The sequence below is a fragment of the Dendrobates tinctorius genome, unplaced genomic scaffold (genome assembly GCF_039654945.1).
Source record: "Dendrobates tinctorius isolate UK_male_01 unplaced genomic scaffold, ASM3965494v1 ptg000044l, whole genome shotgun sequence".
NCBI lineage: Eukaryota > Metazoa > Chordata > Amphibia > Anura > Dendrobatidae > Dendrobates > Dendrobates tinctorius.
Genome location: NW_027361712.1, coordinates 14,233,678 through 14,251,445, shown reverse-complemented (window position 1 = coordinate 14,251,445; position 17,768 = coordinate 14,233,678). Strand labels below are relative to the sequence as shown.

At 44.7% G+C, this 17,768-nt stretch overlaps 1 protein-coding gene across 2 annotated transcripts in view; it reads left to right on the top strand.

The window, feature by feature from the left end:
- Positions 1–17,768, top strand: part of SPTLC1 (serine palmitoyltransferase long chain base subunit 1) — a 113,127-nt gene that overhangs the window by 6,933 nt on the left and 88,426 nt on the right. For both annotated transcript variants that reach the window (XM_073575343.1, XM_073575344.1), the window contains exons 2-4: positions 1,459–1,566; positions 3,444–3,538; positions 15,277–15,370. In XM_073575343.1, coding sequence (XP_073431444.1) covers positions 1,459–1,566; positions 3,444–3,538; positions 15,277–15,370 — 297 coding nt within the window. The remainder of the gene's footprint in view (positions 1–1,458; positions 1,567–3,443; positions 3,539–15,276; positions 15,371–17,768) is intronic.

The window sequence follows — 17,768 nt, the reverse complement described above, 5'->3', positions numbered from 1 at the left end:
ACAACCTAGAAAGTGGTGCGAAACATGTAGAGAATAAGGTACAACTATTAAAGCAATTAAACAAGCAACAAACTCCTCCAGAAGCAGCAATGCTGAATCAAGGCCTGAATCTATATCCATCTGCTCAGCTCCTGCTTTATTACCTGCATCTTGTATGCACAGTATCCATATGCACTTTAGGCTGTATTATACAATCCATACGGGGTATTTGTGGATATGTGGCTGAAAATTAGCATTAGGACAATTTCACACACGTCCTGATATTTCTGGTACTGTAAAAAAATGGTACCAGAGATGTCAGTGCCCGTTTGTGTAATACTTGCGACACACGTGTGGCAACCGTGTGCCGCATCAATATCGTGCGCACCAATGCCAGGAAGGAAGCGCTACAGTAAGCGCTGTTTCCCGGCATCGGGTGCTGAAGTCTCCCTCATCATTCTCCCCTGCTCTGCCGGCAATCAGTGCGAGCAGGGGAGAATGATGAGAGTTGTAATCAAGTCAGAACAATGACAACAGGAACAGCTGATGGGACTATTCCCATCAACCTACACCTGCTGCCACTAATAACAGTGACTACGAGAGCGGCTGGTTTGAGTATTCATCAGTCACCGCTTGCGCTATAAATAAGTAAAATACCTGGCGTGTGTTCCCCTCTATTTTCTATAACCAGCGAGGCAAAACTCACAGCTCGGGGCTGCATCCCTCAGCTGTCAGCTTCAGCAAGGCTGGTTCTCAAGAATAATGAGCTGCTGCGAGCGCATCATCATTGACCAGCAGTGACATCATTGCGGTTACCACCTGTCAGTGAGGCTGCGTTCCCAGCAGGGATGGACTTCGGCGACCTTAGCACCGTGGGAAAAAGCCATTGATGAGGTCGCCGCAGTTCAGACTCCGTGTCTTCTTCATAGCAGATCACACTAAGCAGGGGAGAATGATGAGAGCCGTCTTCAGCACCCGGTGCCGGGGAACAGCACTTACTGTAGCGCTTCTTCCTTGGCGCCGGTGTGTGTCACAGGGATGACATCCATGCGTGTCATTCGAGTGCATGTGTGCGGGACGTTTTGCTGTCTGTGCTGACGGTAAAAAACAGACATGTGTAAGTGTCACATGGACACACAGTCCGTGGAAACATATTGACATGTGCACAGACCCAATCACTTGAATGGGTCTACGTTTCAAGTGTCTCTGGTACGTGTGAAAACTGTCACCACATGTACCACAGACACTGACATGTGAAAGAGGCCTTACATAGTAATTCCTATATAGACAGCATGGACATTTTCACCATGTTGTGGATTTTCCTGTAGTAGTTTGAGTATTTTCTTAGGAATAATTGTGCACTGGGAAATTGCAATAAGTTGAAAATCATGTCTATTTTATTTATTTTTTTTAAATGTACACATTTGACAAACTTACTTCCTAAAATTTGACTTTTCTGCCAATTTTGTATTTTTGTAGGCACCTGCATATCACCTTATACTTGAAGGAATTCTCATCCTATGGATTATTAGACTCCTATTTTCCAAAACTTACAAACTTCAGGAAAGATCTGACCTTACAGAAAAGGTAATAAAAATGGGATACCGTTTTGGCCTATTCATATGACTTTGCCTTCTGTATGGCTGCGCCCTTTTTCCATACACTTGTATACAGCGAGGCTGAGCCCACTAGTCTGGTTTTGGCTGGGTGTATGCATAACGCATATGTACCTGCTAGTCCCAGGTCAGAAACTAGTGAATCCCCGCAGTACAAAATGTGTGCACTGGGGGGATTCATTAGTCTTATGCATTATGCATTTGGGCCTGTCTGGTTTGTAACTGAATTTTTTGGAGGATTTTTTTTTCCTCTCTTTGAGGTTTTCACATCGAGATTCATAAGTCTGCAGTCACACAGAGTGACTGCTGACCTATTATTTTAGACATGGAAACTAGTGATGAGCGAACGTGGTCAGTTAAAATGTTATCTGAGCATGCTCATGTGCTATCAGAGTGTCTTTGGTGTGCTTGAATAATATGTTCGAGTCCCCGCCGCTCCATGTTTTGCAGCTGTTTGACAGTCGCAACATATGTATGAATTGCATAACGAACAGGCAATCCCTGCATGTGTTGCAGCTGTTGAACAGCCGTGAGACAAGCAGTGGCGGGGACTTGAGCATATTATTCAAGCACACCGAAGTCAATTGGTTAGGACCCGAGCATGCTCAGGTAACACTGTATCCGAGCACGTTCGCTCATCACTACTGATAACCCTCTTAAGGCCGGGATCACACATGCGAGAAACTCGGACGAGTCTCGCATCTTAATACTCGGGAACGGAGCATGCGGCTGCATAGAAATACATACAGCCGCATTCTTCGACCAAAGCAAAAATCATGTAATGAAAGTGAAGGCAGTGTGCCGAAACGCGCGTTGGGGAGGGCGCCTATCCAGGAGACCAGGTGTATTTTACACTGTAAGTTATTACATGATTTTGCATTTGTATATCTCTCACTTTCGTTACATGGTTTTTGCTTTGGTCTTGATGTGTAGGATGTATACACACTGACACCTACTGGTTTCCTTAGCACTTGCACTTTACTTTTTACATCTGTTCATATATGCACGTCTTATATATTTAATTGGTTACAACTTTCTGTGCACTTGATGTTGTATGCATATCATTGCAATTTTATGATTTTTAGCACAATTCAATATTGTATTTTTGATTTTTTTTCTGGATAGTAGCGCCTTTTTTTTTTTTTATTATATAAAGATTTTGATCTATACATTGACTTTTCTTTATTATTAATTTTCCTGTCATACTAATAAACTTTATATCACCTATTCTGGACTTTTGGTCGGTTTTTGTCCTTTTCTTGTGTTGCTGTTAATGTTATGACTGTCCTGTTTTTAACATGTCCATTTAGTCATCCAGCAAAGATACCACTTGGTTTTTGATACAAGGAATTTGGTTATATCCATTGATGCGTAAGATTGTTGTGCTTTGCTATTTTACCCCCTTTGGTGTTTATCACAAGTGATAGGTACCATATCTGGACCACATATCTCTCAGCGAAGCCGGTTGTAGTTTATAGTTCTGCCTCCATATCCTCATCCTAATGGTCCCATATCATCCTTTATGGCCCCATAAAGGCCAGTTTGACCAAAACATCATATGATTTATACTCTGTATTGGACCAATATGATTAAAGAATTTCTTTACATACTGTAATTCAATCAAGAGTGTTGATTCTTTTGTACATGGGGAAAAAAAAAATAATTTTTCAGGGTTTTCCGGAGTGCCTGACAGAAGACAGATGGCACTTATCGTCTGTACAATGTGTACCATGAGTGGCTGGACATCTCCATGCTGACATTTGTGAATACGAATTCGTATGCATTTGTGTTGTAAATGTGGACAGTAATCTCCCTCCTGTGAACTTTATTCTGTTATTGGATTTGAAGGAGAAAGAAGAGTTAATAGATGAGTGGCACCCTGAACCCCTTGTCCCTCCTGTCTCTAAAGATCACCCAGCTCTCAGTTATAACATTGTTTCCGGGTAAGTGGCTCTTTAATTAGTTATAGCGATGGTTGCTGTTAGACTGATTTTAAATTGAAATAATTGTCTGGAAGTGTATCACCAAAAGGCAAAATTTCAGGTCTTGACTAAGGCAGGACGTTCAGTCCATTGTCATGGCAAATTTGAGAAAAGAATCGAGCTCTACGGCATTCGAGTAAAACTAGCTGACAGCTCCCGATAGAACCTCATTTTTTCCACAATTGGAATTCGTATGTTAACCATGTACGTCCTTATGCGTTAAGGCATGATGTAACAATGCAATCCTATTTGCAATTTACAACAACTTACATGTATATGTACGCCCCCTATTGAGGAAGCCAGTATGGCGAAACGGCGCTGTCGGGGTAACCAGACACGTGTATGAGAGAGCCGCAGAAGTTTTATCCATGTAAGTTGTTGTATAATTGCAAACAGGATTGCATTGTTACATCATGCAGGAATAGCTTATTTCAAATTGAATCAGTATAGCTGGCATATTAAGCAGGACACATGATTAACCTGTAGTTCTCTGCACTAGGCATTGGATATATTCATATTAAGGAGAAATTTTCTTTGCCGCACATACAGTTAGGTTGTTCCTTTGTTACAACAATTAGATACATATTTACACAATCAAGAAAGCTTATGCATTTTTGTTTATAAATATTTGTAATTAATCATAGAAACATTGAGAACAAAAGTCGCTACTATCTGAGCATTTATGCATTGTGATTACTCCATTAAGGATTAGTTAGCCTTGTCTTTGATTATCATGGTATACACATAGTATAGGGAGCTAAACCCAATTGTTATTTACCTTCAGCAGTGTGTATTTCACACTATTTAATCAAAGATGTGTTTCTTCTGCTTTTAGAACTATTGGGCCTTTTCCCAAAAATATTTAGACAGAAGTTTATATAAATATAGCTTATGAATTTATGCTTAAGAAATAAACACTATTTGGAGATAATTTGTATGTAAAAAAGAAAAGAAAAAAACATTCTGTGATTATGGTGCATAAAGCTTAATTCTGTGAGCATCTATCATTACATTTGTACTCCTTTTTTTTTAGAAATTTCCTTGTTAAAAGAATTTTATGAAATTTATTAATAAATGATTGGTTTTATTGATTCATCTATTTTTTGCCTATTTGCCTTTGTTATGTCTGCCCAAATCTGTGGCAGAAATTGAGATATAATATGCTGAATTGAGGTGGCTATTAGTTTTGGACTATTTTGTTATGTACATATTTTCCCACATGTCTACTTTACATCAGCACAATTTTTGGAACTTTTTTTTTTTTTTGTTAGGGCGTTATAAGGGTTAAAATTTGACCATCAATTTCTCATTTTTCAAACAAAATTTACAAAACTATTTATTTTAGGGATAACATTTCAAGTGCCTTTGAGGGGTCTGTATGACAGTAAATACCCAAAAGTGACACCATTCTAAAAACTGCACCCCTCAAGGTGCTCAAAACCACATTCAAGAAGTTTAACACTTCACTTGCTTCACAGGAATTTTTGGTGTGTGTGTGTGTGTGTGTGTGTGTGTGGGAAATGGACATTTAACTTTTTTTCACAAATTTTACTTTAGACCCTTTTGTTTTTGCAAGGGTAACAGAAAAAAATGGACCTCAAAATTTGTGTAATTACTCCTGAGCATACCAATACCCCATATGGGGCAAAACCACAGTTTGGGCGCACAGCACGGCATGGAAGGGAAGGAACGCTATTTGACTTTTTGAATGCTAAATTTGCTGGAACAGTTGGTGAACACCATGTCCTGTTGGAGAGCCCTGATGTACCTAAACAGTGAAAATCCCCCACAAGTGACACCATTTTGGAAACTAGACTCCTCAGGGAATGTATTTAGATGTGTGTTGAGCACTATGAAGCTTATAATGTTGAGCCAGTGAAAATAAATAAAAAAAAAAAAAAAAAAAAAAATTTTAGCCCCATATTATTTTTTTTTTTTTTTATTTTTTTTTTTTTTTTTTTATTTTCACAAGGGTAACAGGGGAAATTGCACCATACAATTTGTTGTGCAATTTCTCCTGAGTTTGCTGATACCCTATATGTGGGAGGAAACTACTTTTGAGGCATAAGTGACCCCATTTTACAAACTGCACCTCTCAATGAGCTCATCTATTGGTGCAGTGATCAAATTAACACCGCAGGTGTGTCAAAGAATTTTATACCATTGGTCAGTGAAGGAAAAATAACTACATCTTTACCACCAAATTTAGTTTAACTGCAGATTTTACATTTTCTTACAAGAAGTGGGTAAAAATGGTGGCATAATTTGTCCAACAGTTTTTACGGAACGTGGCAATGCCTCATATGTGGCTGTAGAGTACTGCTTAGCCATATGGAGAGATTCTGGAGGGGTGGAGCGATATTTGTCTCCTGGAGCACAGATTTTCCTTGAAAAGTTTGCAGAATTCCCCCTCAAGTGACCACACTTTGGAAATTATAATTATAATTCTATTAACCCTCTGGGAGTTTATCTACAGGTGTAGTGACAATTCTGACTTTATGGGTGTTATCCAGAAATAAGCATCAGTGGATGTTGCGGAGTGAAAATTGCAAACTGCGGCTGTAGTGACCAGTACTCTGTGGTGCCCAGCTCATGCACCTGGAGACACACACCCGTAAATTAGGCAGGCTCTCATCGATACAGAAATGCCAAATATATATATATATATATATATATATATATATATATATATATATATATATATATATATATAAATTTTTTTTTTTTGTTTGTTTTAGCGCTTTTACATAAAAACTATTCTACAGAGAACATAGTTACCAAAAACCAAATGTGTACACATATATACCTACAATTTTTTTGGAAGGCTGATTGCTGGTATAGCATAGGGAGGCAGGAGCTTCCCTATGCTATGCAAACTCTTGCACTGACAGACAAAGTTGCTTCATTATGCTCTGAGCATGATCAAGTAACTTTGCTAGCTCTGGTGACCCAGATGTTATCATCATGGCAACGATCGGAACCCCGCGATGACGTTTTGGGGTTTCCGATTCAAGGACAGAGGGGCTGTCTTCCCTCTGCCTGCTCCTGAAATCCTGCAATGGAGTTTGATCGAAGCATTTAGGGGATTAAAATGCCATGAACGGTGCGGGACCGTACCTGGCACTGAATGCCTGGTGTTTGCTGTCACAATCGGATGACACCAGGTGGCGATCGTGCGAGTACGGCGTTTTGGCTTGCAAAATCGCCTGGACGTATCTATACGTCCCAGGTCGGTAAGTACCAGGCCACCTGGACGTATGGATACATCTAAGGTCGGAAAGGGGTTAATAAAGCTGACTGAGTCGCTTTGTGCTCTGTCTGACTTTGTTTTCGGCATTATTCTCTTTTTTTTCAAAGTGGCACAATAGACACAGTCGGCCATTTTTTGCGCCTGCTTGAATAGCCAGGCTATTGCCTACCGATGGGTTCAGACTCCATTTGAGCCCTTTTGACCTGGTACTGCAGGTGCGATATTGGCACAATAGATGCCCCCTGGTTTCTCTTCATTTCCCTACATTTCTCCTTGTAGTTTTACATTTTTGTCTTATCTCCCTTTGGGAAGGCATTGACAGCGCAAATATATTTTTATATAATGAATAGACAAAGAATGATAACTTTAGATTTGCTATGCTGTTAGACTCCTTCTCGAAAAGACTCAATGTTGCCATAAATTTCAGGGTGCTACAACAAAGTATTAGTATAAATAAGGGTGTGCATATTTATTTGGGCAGCTGCATTATTTTAGTATGTAACATTTGTTTTGCATCCAAAAAGATTTCAGTTAAATTGTACAGATTATTACTGACATTACAGGTGGAAAAAGCATTTGTCATGGAAAAGAATCATACCAGAAGCTTGTTATTTTAACAGGGGTGTGTATACTATTTAAGTCCACTGTTGTTGGTATCTTAACACCTGTTAAAGTCTGATCAATCAAAATCTGAAAAGTTAAATCAATGCACTAAATGCCGTAAAGAAGAAGAAAGTCTGAACTCCAAAATTGGTTATTTTTGTTGTTGCTCTACCTCCAACAAAAAATGCAACCAACAAAAATGTATGATTGTATGCCCCAAAATGCTAACAGCCAGGGACTGTGCCAGCACCGCCCCTTACAGTTTAACCCCCTAAATGCTGCGATCGCAACACTTAGGAGGTTAGTAGAGGGAGGGGGCTCCCTCTCCCTTCAGATCAGCGTCCGCACACTGTCATCACGGGGGCCCGATCATTATCGTGACCTTAGGTCATCATGACGAACCCCGGGTCACCAAGCTACACAAAGCCTCTTAGACCATGTTTAGCAATGGTATACATTTCTGTGTGGCACATGTGGTGCCAACATGCTGACTGCAGATGAATTCATTGACGGTGTAGTTTGTAAAATGACATCACTTATGGGGAGATTCTGCCATTCTGGCACCACAGGGGCTCTGGCAATGTGACATGGCACCCTCAAACCAGTGCAGCAAAATGTGAACTCCAATATGGCGCCTTTTCTCTTCTGAGCTTTGCCCCAAAAGTAGTTTTTGACCACTTATGGGGTATCTTTGTATTGAGGAGAAATTGCACAACAAATCGTACAGTTCATTTTTTCTTGTTACCCTTGTGAAAATGAAAAAAAAAATTGAGGCTAAAAATATTTGTTAGAAATTTTTTGTTTTTTTTTGTTTTCATGGCTGCATGTTATAAACTTCTGTGAAGCATTTGGGGGTTCAAGGTGCTCACCACACATCTAGATACATTGATTGAGGGAGCTAGTGTCTAAAATGGCGGTTACTTGTGGGGGGTTTCGACTGTTCAGGCACAGCAGGAGCTCTCCAAACGTGACATGGTGTCCGCTCTCTATTCCAGCCATTTTAGTGTTCAAAAAATAAAACGGTGCTCCCTCCCTTCTGAGCTGCGCCGTTCGCCCAAACAGCAGTTTTCTCCCACGTATCTGTGTACTCAGAAGAATTTGCACAGATTTTGGGGTCTATTTTCTCCTGTTACCCTTGTGAAAAAAAAAAAAAAAATGGGGCTAAAGTAAAATTTTTGTAAAAAAAAGTAATGTTCATTACTCTGTCGCCTCATTGGGGGACACAGAACCATGGGTGTTATGCTGCTGTCCACTAGGAGGCGACACTATGCATAATCTGAAAAAGATTAACTTTGGCTCCTCCTCTGCAGTATACACCCCTGGACGGCGTCAGCCTTCTCCAGTTTTTGCTTAGTGTCGCAAGAGGCACACCTAAGAATTTTTTTTTTACTCCGTCTTTTTCCTGGATTTTTTTCCAAAGGACTACAGATGAAGAAAAGCGGGTCTCCAGCGAGACTCCCGGCATGGCTCCCTCCTCGGTCCCCCATTAGGGGTACCCGGTTGAGGTCGAGGTGGCTATTCCCCATGTCGCTCCCTCCCCAGTCCCTCGGGTCCTGGTTCGAGGTCGAGACCCCCCTCCTTCCCCAACCCCTTTGGGGTCTGGGTTGAGGCGAGGATGAAGACCCCCTGACGGTGACAGACGCACCCTCCCTAATCCCCCGCAGGGGGCATTAGGTTGAGACGCCTCAGGTAGGGTCGGAGAACAGGCATCATTCCGCAGCTTCCAGGGACCCCAGACCAGCTGAGGGATCCTGTTGGGGCCGGGGGGAGGGTGCGGACTGGATGGCACAGCAGAGACAGGGCTTTTCTGCGTCCCTGTCTCTGCAGCAGCGGCTCCATAGCGCTCCAGGGGCCCCCCCATACAGGAACCGCTACCCCCACCGCTATCCAGTCGACCATTCTGGGGGGGTTTGGTACAAATCCGTCCCCCCCCCCCCGGACTACCGTGCCGCTCTGGAGCCCTCCTGGGCATCAGGCCTCTAATTTAGACTGCGGCTTCGGCCTAGCCGAAGCCGCCGCCTTTTCCCCGCCCCCCGGATGACTAAAATGACACGCTGGAGTGTCAGAAGGGGCGGATTGAGGCAGAAAGGGCGCGTTTTTACACAGCCCAGCGCGCCCTTTTCAGCTCTCCGCCCCCTCCTCCCTCTCCTCAGAGTCCCGGTGGCCATTTTTTTTGGATGAGATCCAGGAGAGGAGCATCACAGCGGTCTCCGGGGGCACAGAACTGGGATCTGTCGGCGCTGGACCTAGGGGCACACCGGTGGGGTAAGCTCACAGCTGGGTTCTCATACTCAGCTGTGAATCCATACTTCCTATAAGGCTCTCTGTGGGTTCCCTTTGCGTAGCCACCCCTGTTCGATCCCTGATAGCCAGCCTCTGTGCACTATGCCGGGCTCAAGGAAGAGAACCAGGCAGGAATGTTTCTATGCATTCTGCACAGCCTGCAAAGCCACGCTCCCTAGTGGCAGCACGTATCCGCACTACCGGGACTGCATCCAGAACGCTGGGTCAGAACCCCAGGGAGTCCCTACTGACGCTTCAGTGTCACAGGCCACGCCGGAATGGGCAACTCAGATGTCAGTCTAACTGCCACATTGCTGCAAGCTCTGCAGAGTCGGGCTCCGGCTATGGACGTTACACAGCAAACGGACAGCTTGTCTCAGGAACATGCTGCTTCCGACTCTCACAGACGTAAGCGGACCCACAGGTCTCGATCACCTGAGTCGTCCTATAGCACAAGGTCGTCCCCCCTCCAGGGAGAGACAGCGTCATTCCAGGTCTCCTAGGCAGTCCCCTGTCACAGACAGACAGTGCAATTTACCACAGAGATCCCCCACCACAGAAGACCCCCGCCCCAGGTCGCCCTCCAGGGATCACCTTAGCGAGGCACAAGATTCGGAGGGCATCTGTGACTCCGACTCAGATAACGAAACGGAGAGGTCCGTGGTACCTTCTCCCCCTAGCAATACAGCGCTAGTTGAGGACATAATCTCTGTCATCCATCGGGTGCTAAAAATTCCAGAGTCGGCCCCGGAAGTCCCAGAACATAGGATTTGCTTCGAAAGTGTTCAGAAACCACCTAAGGTCTTACTTAATCACCATGAGGACTCACGAACTCCGGAAGACACCCCACCAGTAGGCGGCCGACTTTTACTCTTTCAGCAAGTCTGGCTGCCTATTACAGAAGACAAGTGGGTCAGGGAAATAGTGTCTTCCGGATACAAGATAGAGTTCACTTCCGCTCCACCGAACCGTTCTTCCTTTCTATTCCTCCAACACTACCAGACAAGGCTCGTGCTTTCCACTAAGCGGTCTCCTCTCTCCTTCAAGCAGGAGTTGTGGTGCCTGTTCCCCCGAACGAGAGATTCCGAGGGTTCTACTCAAATCTGTTCGTAGTCCCCAAGAAAGGAGGCAGCGTCCGACCCATACTGGACCTAAAACAGCTCAACAATTACGTACGGGTCCGTCATTTCCGCATGGAGTCACTCCGGTCCATCATTGCATCCATGGAGCAGGGAGAATACCTTGCCTCCATAGACATACAGGATGCGTATCTGCACATACCAAATGCCCCCCGCCCACCAAAGGTTTCTCAGGTTCGCGATCAACCAAAACCACTACCAGTTTGTCGCCCTTCCGTTCGGACTCGCCACGGCTCCAAGAACGTTCACCAAAGTCATGGCGGCCACCATGGACGCTCTGCACTCAAGAGGCATTCTAGTCATCCTGTACCTGGACGACCTCCTCATCAAGTCTCCCACTTTCAAAGACTGCGAGGTCAGTGTCTCAATCACAATAGACACAGAGTCGACTGGGATGGCTAGTCAACCTACAGAAATCGTCGACTATCCCAAGTCAGACTCTCTAACATTCCTGGGAATGTTATTCGACACCTCCAGGGGCCTGGTGCTCCTTCCCAAGGACAAGACACTGGCCATCCGTCTGGGAGTTCGTACACTCCTTCGCAGTCCTCCTCGATCTCTCCAGTTTGCCATGAGAGTCCTCGGCCGGATGGCAGCAGCAATACTGGCAGTGCCATTTGCCCAGTTTCACCTCAGGGTCCTTCAACTAGCCATACTCAGATCTTGGGACAGGAATCCCTTCTCCCTCGACAGGGAGTTCAGGTTGACGTCGTCAACCAGGAGGTCCCTGCATTGGTGGCTCAAACCAACCTCGCTTACACGAGGGAAGCCCTTTCTCTCAGGACAATGGGAGATCCTGACTACCGATGCAAGCCTGACAGGCTGGGGGGCGGTGCACCTACATCACAGGGCACAAGGCAAGTGGTCACCGAGGGAAGTGACATTGCCCATCAATATTCTGGAAATCAGGGCCATCCTCTTGGCACTGAGAGCCTTTCATCACTTGCTTGCAGCCTCGCAAATACGGATACAGTCGGACAATGCCACGGCTGTGGCATACGTGAACCACCAAGGCGGGACCCGCAGCGCCCAGGCGATGAGAGAAGTGGCGCATATCCTCCGCTGGGCAGAAGACACGAGGTCGGTACTTTCTGCGGTCCACATTCCGGGTGTAGAAAACTGGGAAGCCGACTTCCTCAGCAGGCAAGGAATGGACTCGGGGGAGTGGTCTCTCCATCCCGAGATTTTTTACCAGATCTGTCAACGTTGGGGAACCCCGGAGGTGGACCTAATGGCATCCCATCTCAATACCAAGGTCCCCAATTTCATGGCCAGGACACACGACCCGCAGTCACTCGGAGCGGATGCCCTGGTCCAGGACTGGTCCCAGTTCCGACTCCTGTACATTTTTCCACCCCTCCCCCTAATCTCCAGGGTCGTGAGGAAGATCAAGCAAGAGGGAGTTCCAACCATCCTCATCGCGCCAGACTGGCCCAGACGTACATGGTACGCCGACATCGTTCAACTTACAGCAGACGTCCCCTGGCGTCTACCCGACCGTCACGACCTTCTGTCTCAAGGTCCGTTCTTCCACCAGAATTCAGGGGCTCTCAATTTGACGGCATGGCCCTTGAAACCTGGATTCTAACCCAGGCAGGTTTTTCACCGGCAGTCATTGCAACTATGATCAGGGCAAGGAAGCCTGCCTCCACCAAGCTCTATTATCGTACCTGGAGAGCTTTCTTTTCTTGGTGCGAATCTCATGGACAAGTCCCACTCCCTTATTCCCTCCCGAAGGTACTAGGTTTTCTTCAATTGGGCCTAGACGCCAAGCTATCCTTAAGCTCGCTTAAGAGTCAGGTGTCGGCGCTTTCAGTCCTTTTTCAAAAGCGCATTGCTATTAAACCGCAAGTCAGGACTTTCATCCAGGGAGTTTCCCGATTGGTTCCTTCCTACAAACGTCTGCTGGATACGTGGGACCTCAATCTGGTCCTGACAGCATTGCAAGCTCCACCCTTCGAACCTCTTAGAGGAGTTCCACTCTCCATTCTGTCTCAGAAAGTGGTTTTTCTAGTGGCGATCACCTCGTTACGCAGAGTGTCGGAATTGTCAGCACTTTCCTGCAGACGGCCTTTCCTAGCCTTTCACCAGGACAAGGTGGTTCTCCGCACGGTACCATCCTTCCTTCCGAAGGTTGTGTCCAACTTTCACCTCAATGAGGAGATTTCACTGCCATCCCTTTGCCCGGTTCCGGTTCATAGAGTGGAGAAGGCTCTGCATACGCTTGACCTCGTCAGAGCATTGCGGATTTACGTGTCCAGGACTGCACCTTTCCGGAAGTCTGATTCCCTCTTCATTCTTCCGGAAGGTAGTCGCAAGGGGCTGCCGGCTTCCAAGGCTACCCTTGCCAGGTGGATCAAGTCCACCATACATGAGGCCTACCGACTTAACAGTTCCCCTCTTCCGGCCGGTATCACGGCACACTCTACAAGGGCAGTAGGGGCCTCCTGGGCCATTCGGCATCAGGCTTCGGCACAACAAGTGTGTAAGGCGGCCACTTGGACTAGCCTACACACGTTTACGAAACACTACAGTGTTCATACCCAGTCCTCAGCGGATGCGAGCCTGGGTAGACTGGTTCTGCAGGCGGCAGTGCCCCAAATTTAGGGACCTGCTAGCACAATATTTGTCCATTGCTTCCCACCCAGGGACTGCTTTGGGACGTCCCATGGTTCTGTGTCCCCCAATGAGGCGACAGAGTAAAGGAGATTTTTGTGTACTCACCGTAAAATCTCTTTCTCTTAGCCTCTAATTGGGGGACACAGCTCCCACCCTGTTGCCCTTATGGGCCGTTGTTTACGGTTGAGTTCTCATATTGTTCTTTGAGCTCGTACATAGTAGCCTTCTTACAGGCATGGTTATGTTATTTGGTTACGTTCCTCCTAATGCTTTGGCACAAAACTGGAGAAGGCTGACGCCGTCCAGGGGTGTATACTGCAGAGGAGGAGCCAAAGTTAATCTTTTTCAGATTATGCATAGTGTCGCCTCCTAGTGGACAGCAGCATAACACCCATGGTTCTGTGTCCCCCCAATTAGAGGCTAAGAGAGAGAGATTTTACGGTGAGTACACAAAAATCTCCTTTTTTTTTTTTCCTTCCACATTGTGCTAATTGCTGTGGGGCACCTGAAGGGTTAATAAACTTCTTGAATGTGGTTTTGGAGGACTGTTAGGCATGCAGATTTAGAACGGTGTCACTTTTGGGTATTTTCTGTCATATAGACCCTCAAAGTTAATTCAAATGTGAGGTGGTCCCTAAAAAAATGGTTTTGTAAATTGTGTTGGAAAAATGCTGTTTAGCTTTTAACCTTTATAACGTCCTCACAAAAAGAAAAAAAAATTTCAAATTGTGCTGATGTAAAGTAGACATGTGGGAAATGTTCTTTATTAACTATTTTTTGCGATATCCCTCTCTGATTTAAGGGCATAAGAATTAAAAATGTTTCAAATTTGCAACATTTTGAAAATGTTCTCCAAGTTTCCGATACTTTCACAAATAAACGCAAAAAATATTGAACAAATTTTCCCACTAACACGAAGTACAATATAAGTCTCAGAATCACCGGAATCCGTCGAAGTGTTCCAGAGTTATCTCATAAAGTGGCAGTGGTCAGATTTAATAAGACCCAGTCATTGACTTACAAGTGAGAAAATGGAAAACGGGCTTAAGAGCGCAGGAGAGGGACTCAGACAAGAGATGGGTTTAACCCACAACGCGTTTTGACGGAGGATCTGTCTTCATCAGGTGGAAGCTTACACCGTTTTCCATTTTATCATTTCTCCTATCCTCCATTGGAGGTTTTCGGCTGGAGCTGCGGTGGTGACCTGACATCCTTGTCTGCCCCTCGGTTGCTTCCTAAGCGCTCTTTTATGACCGCTTATCACTGACTTTTATTGACTTACAAAGTGGCTTGTACTTAAGGGGTTAAACACAGGTTGTAATGTAACAAAATGGGAAAAAAAAAAAAAAAAAAAGCCAAGGGGGTGAATACTTTTGCAAGCCACTGTATGTTAAAATTAATTGGATCATTCAAAAGTACAACTTTGTCCTACATAAATAGAAAAAAAAAGTAATGACTATTTAGAAAAGGAGAGGAAAAAATGAAAGCGCACACACAAATCCTGATTGCCTTCCAGATCCCCATACCGCTTCTCTTCCGGCCAGACGGGCATGTTACTGTGCCGCGGATGTGACTGGTTGTATTGGTCACGTGTTTATTTTAGAGCCTTCTATATGAAATAGTAATAACATTTCGGGGATGGGAAAACCCCTTTTAAATTAGCACAATGGACAGCTAGGTTTATATAATGTGTCTGGAATAGTTCTTGGGTGTATTTTCTCTCCTTATTTTTTTATTTTTTTTTTTGTGGCTTCCTGATGCTTTCAGTTTGGATCCTTTTTGATATGTATTTTTTTGTCTTGCAGCCCTCCAAGCCACAAGATTGTTGTCAATGGGAAAGAATGTATTAATTTTTCATCCTTTAATTTTCTTGGCCTTCTTGATAACGATAGAGTTAAGGTTGGTGACGTTCTCTGTTGTGCAAATATGACCTGAGCATAGTAATATTATTCTTGTACACCCATCATACACTAAATTCTGCAGAATCTCCTACAAATTGTTAATATTGTGTGACAGTCACACCGAGATCTTGCTTCCATATGTCCTTTAATGTTTCACCATCCGGTATTTACACAAGGTCTCCTGATCAAAAAGCCACCACCTCCCCTCTGCGGCTGACCAGATTCCTGACATTGACATCCAACAGGGGGCGTGCGTTCCATGACTGCTGCAGCCAATCAGCTGATACTGATCGGCGGAATGAAATGGCTGCAGCCGTCGTGTGATTTCCCCTGCCAGATGTTGAGTCCAGCAAAGGAGTAAGGCTTCTCATTGAGAGGAGTACTATTTTTCCTTTTTTTTTTTTTTTTTCTTGTTTTTTTTAAAATTTTTTTAAATCACACCCCACTGGGCCAAACGAGATTCAAATTAAAATGTGATGAAAACTCCTTTTGATGAAGATTCACCTTTTTAAAGGGAATCTGTCACCAGGATTTTGCCACCCCCTCTGAGAGCATTATGATGTAGAGACCCTGATTTCAATGATGTGTCACTTACTGGGCTACTTACTGAAGTTTTGGTAAAATCACTGTTCTGCTTTTTAAGTGGCAAAAACCTGGTGACAAATTCTGTTTAAATATTTTCTGGCATCTCACGTAAAGAATATCAGAAGATAGTGGAAGTCTGCATTCTGTGCCCCCATGTACTTGGAAATCTCCCATTCTGCGCAGTGTGTAATATTCTTACAGGGAATGTGTCATCCTAAAATTACCAGTTTACAGTGACTTGCGAAAGTATTCGGCCCCCTGGAACTTTTCAACCTTTTCCGACATATCATGCTTCAAACATAAAGGTACCAAATGTAAATTTTTGGTGAAGAATCAACAAGTGGGACACAATTGTGAAGTTGAACGAAATTTATTGGTTATTTTAAATTTATGTGGAAATTCAAAAACTGAAAAGTGGGGCGTGCAATATTATTCAGCCCCTTTACTTTCCTTGCAGCAAACTCACTCCAGAAGATCATTGTGGATCTCTGAATGATCCAATATTGTCCTAAATGACTAATGATGAAAAATATAATCCACCTGTGTGTAATTAAGTCTCCCTATAAATGCACCTGCTCTGTGATAGTCTCAGGGTTCTGTTTGATGCACAGAGAGCATCATGGAGACCAAGGAGCACAACAGGCAGGTCCGTGATACTGTTGTGGAGAAGATTAAAGCCGGATTTGGATAAAAAAAGACTTCCAAAACTTTAAACATCTCAAGGAGCACTGTGCAAGCGATCATATTGAATTGGAAGGAGTATCATACCACTGCAAATCTACCAAGACCCGGCCGCCCCTCTAAACTTTCATCTCAAACAAGGAGAAGACTGATCAGAGATGCAGCCAAGAGGCCCATGATCACTCTGGATGAACTGCAGAGATCTACAGCTGAGGTGGGACAGTCCATAGGACAACAATCAGTTGTACACTGCACGAATCTGGCCTTTATGGAAGTGGCAAGAAGGAAAGCCATTTCTCGAAGATATCCATAAAAAGTCATTTAACCCCTTAACCCCCAAGGGTGGTTTGCACGTTAATGACCGGGCCATTTCTTACAATTCTGACCACTGTCCCTTTATGAGGTCATAACTCTGGAACGCTCCAACGGATCTAGGCGATTCTGAGATTGTTTTCTCGTGACATATTGTACTTCATGTTAGTGGTAAAATTTCATTCATATAACTTGCGTTTAATTGTGAAAAAAACGGAAATATGGAAAAAATGTTGAAAATATTGCAAATTTCAAACTTTGAATTTTTATGCCCTTAAAATAGAGAAATATGTGACACAAAATAATTATTAACCCCTTCCTGACATCAGACGTACTATCCCGTCCATGGGACCCGGGCCCCTATGCCCATGGACGGGATAGTACGTCTAGCGCGATCAGCGGCGCCCACGTGGTGAGCGCCGCTAATCGCGGCCGGGTGTCAGCTGATTATCACAGCTGACACCCGGCACTATGTGTCAGGGGCGGTCACGGACCGCCCCCGATACGTTAACCCCTTGCACACCGCGATCAAACATGATCGCGGTGTACCGGGAGTTAAAGGGAAGCATCGGCAGGGAGGGGGCTCCCTCCGTGCTTCCCTGAGCCCCCCACGGCAGCGCAATGTGCAGCGCTGCTGCGGGGGACTCCTTTCCTCCAGGCCCCCGGATCCAAGATGGCGACGGGGGCCTTTGGGGGCCTGGAAGAAGCTGGCTTCCTCAGTGCCTGCAAAGCGCAGGCATGAGGAAGCCTTGTGCACTGCCTGTGACAGATTGCTGATCTGTCACAGTGATCTGTGATGTGACAGATCAGCGATCTGT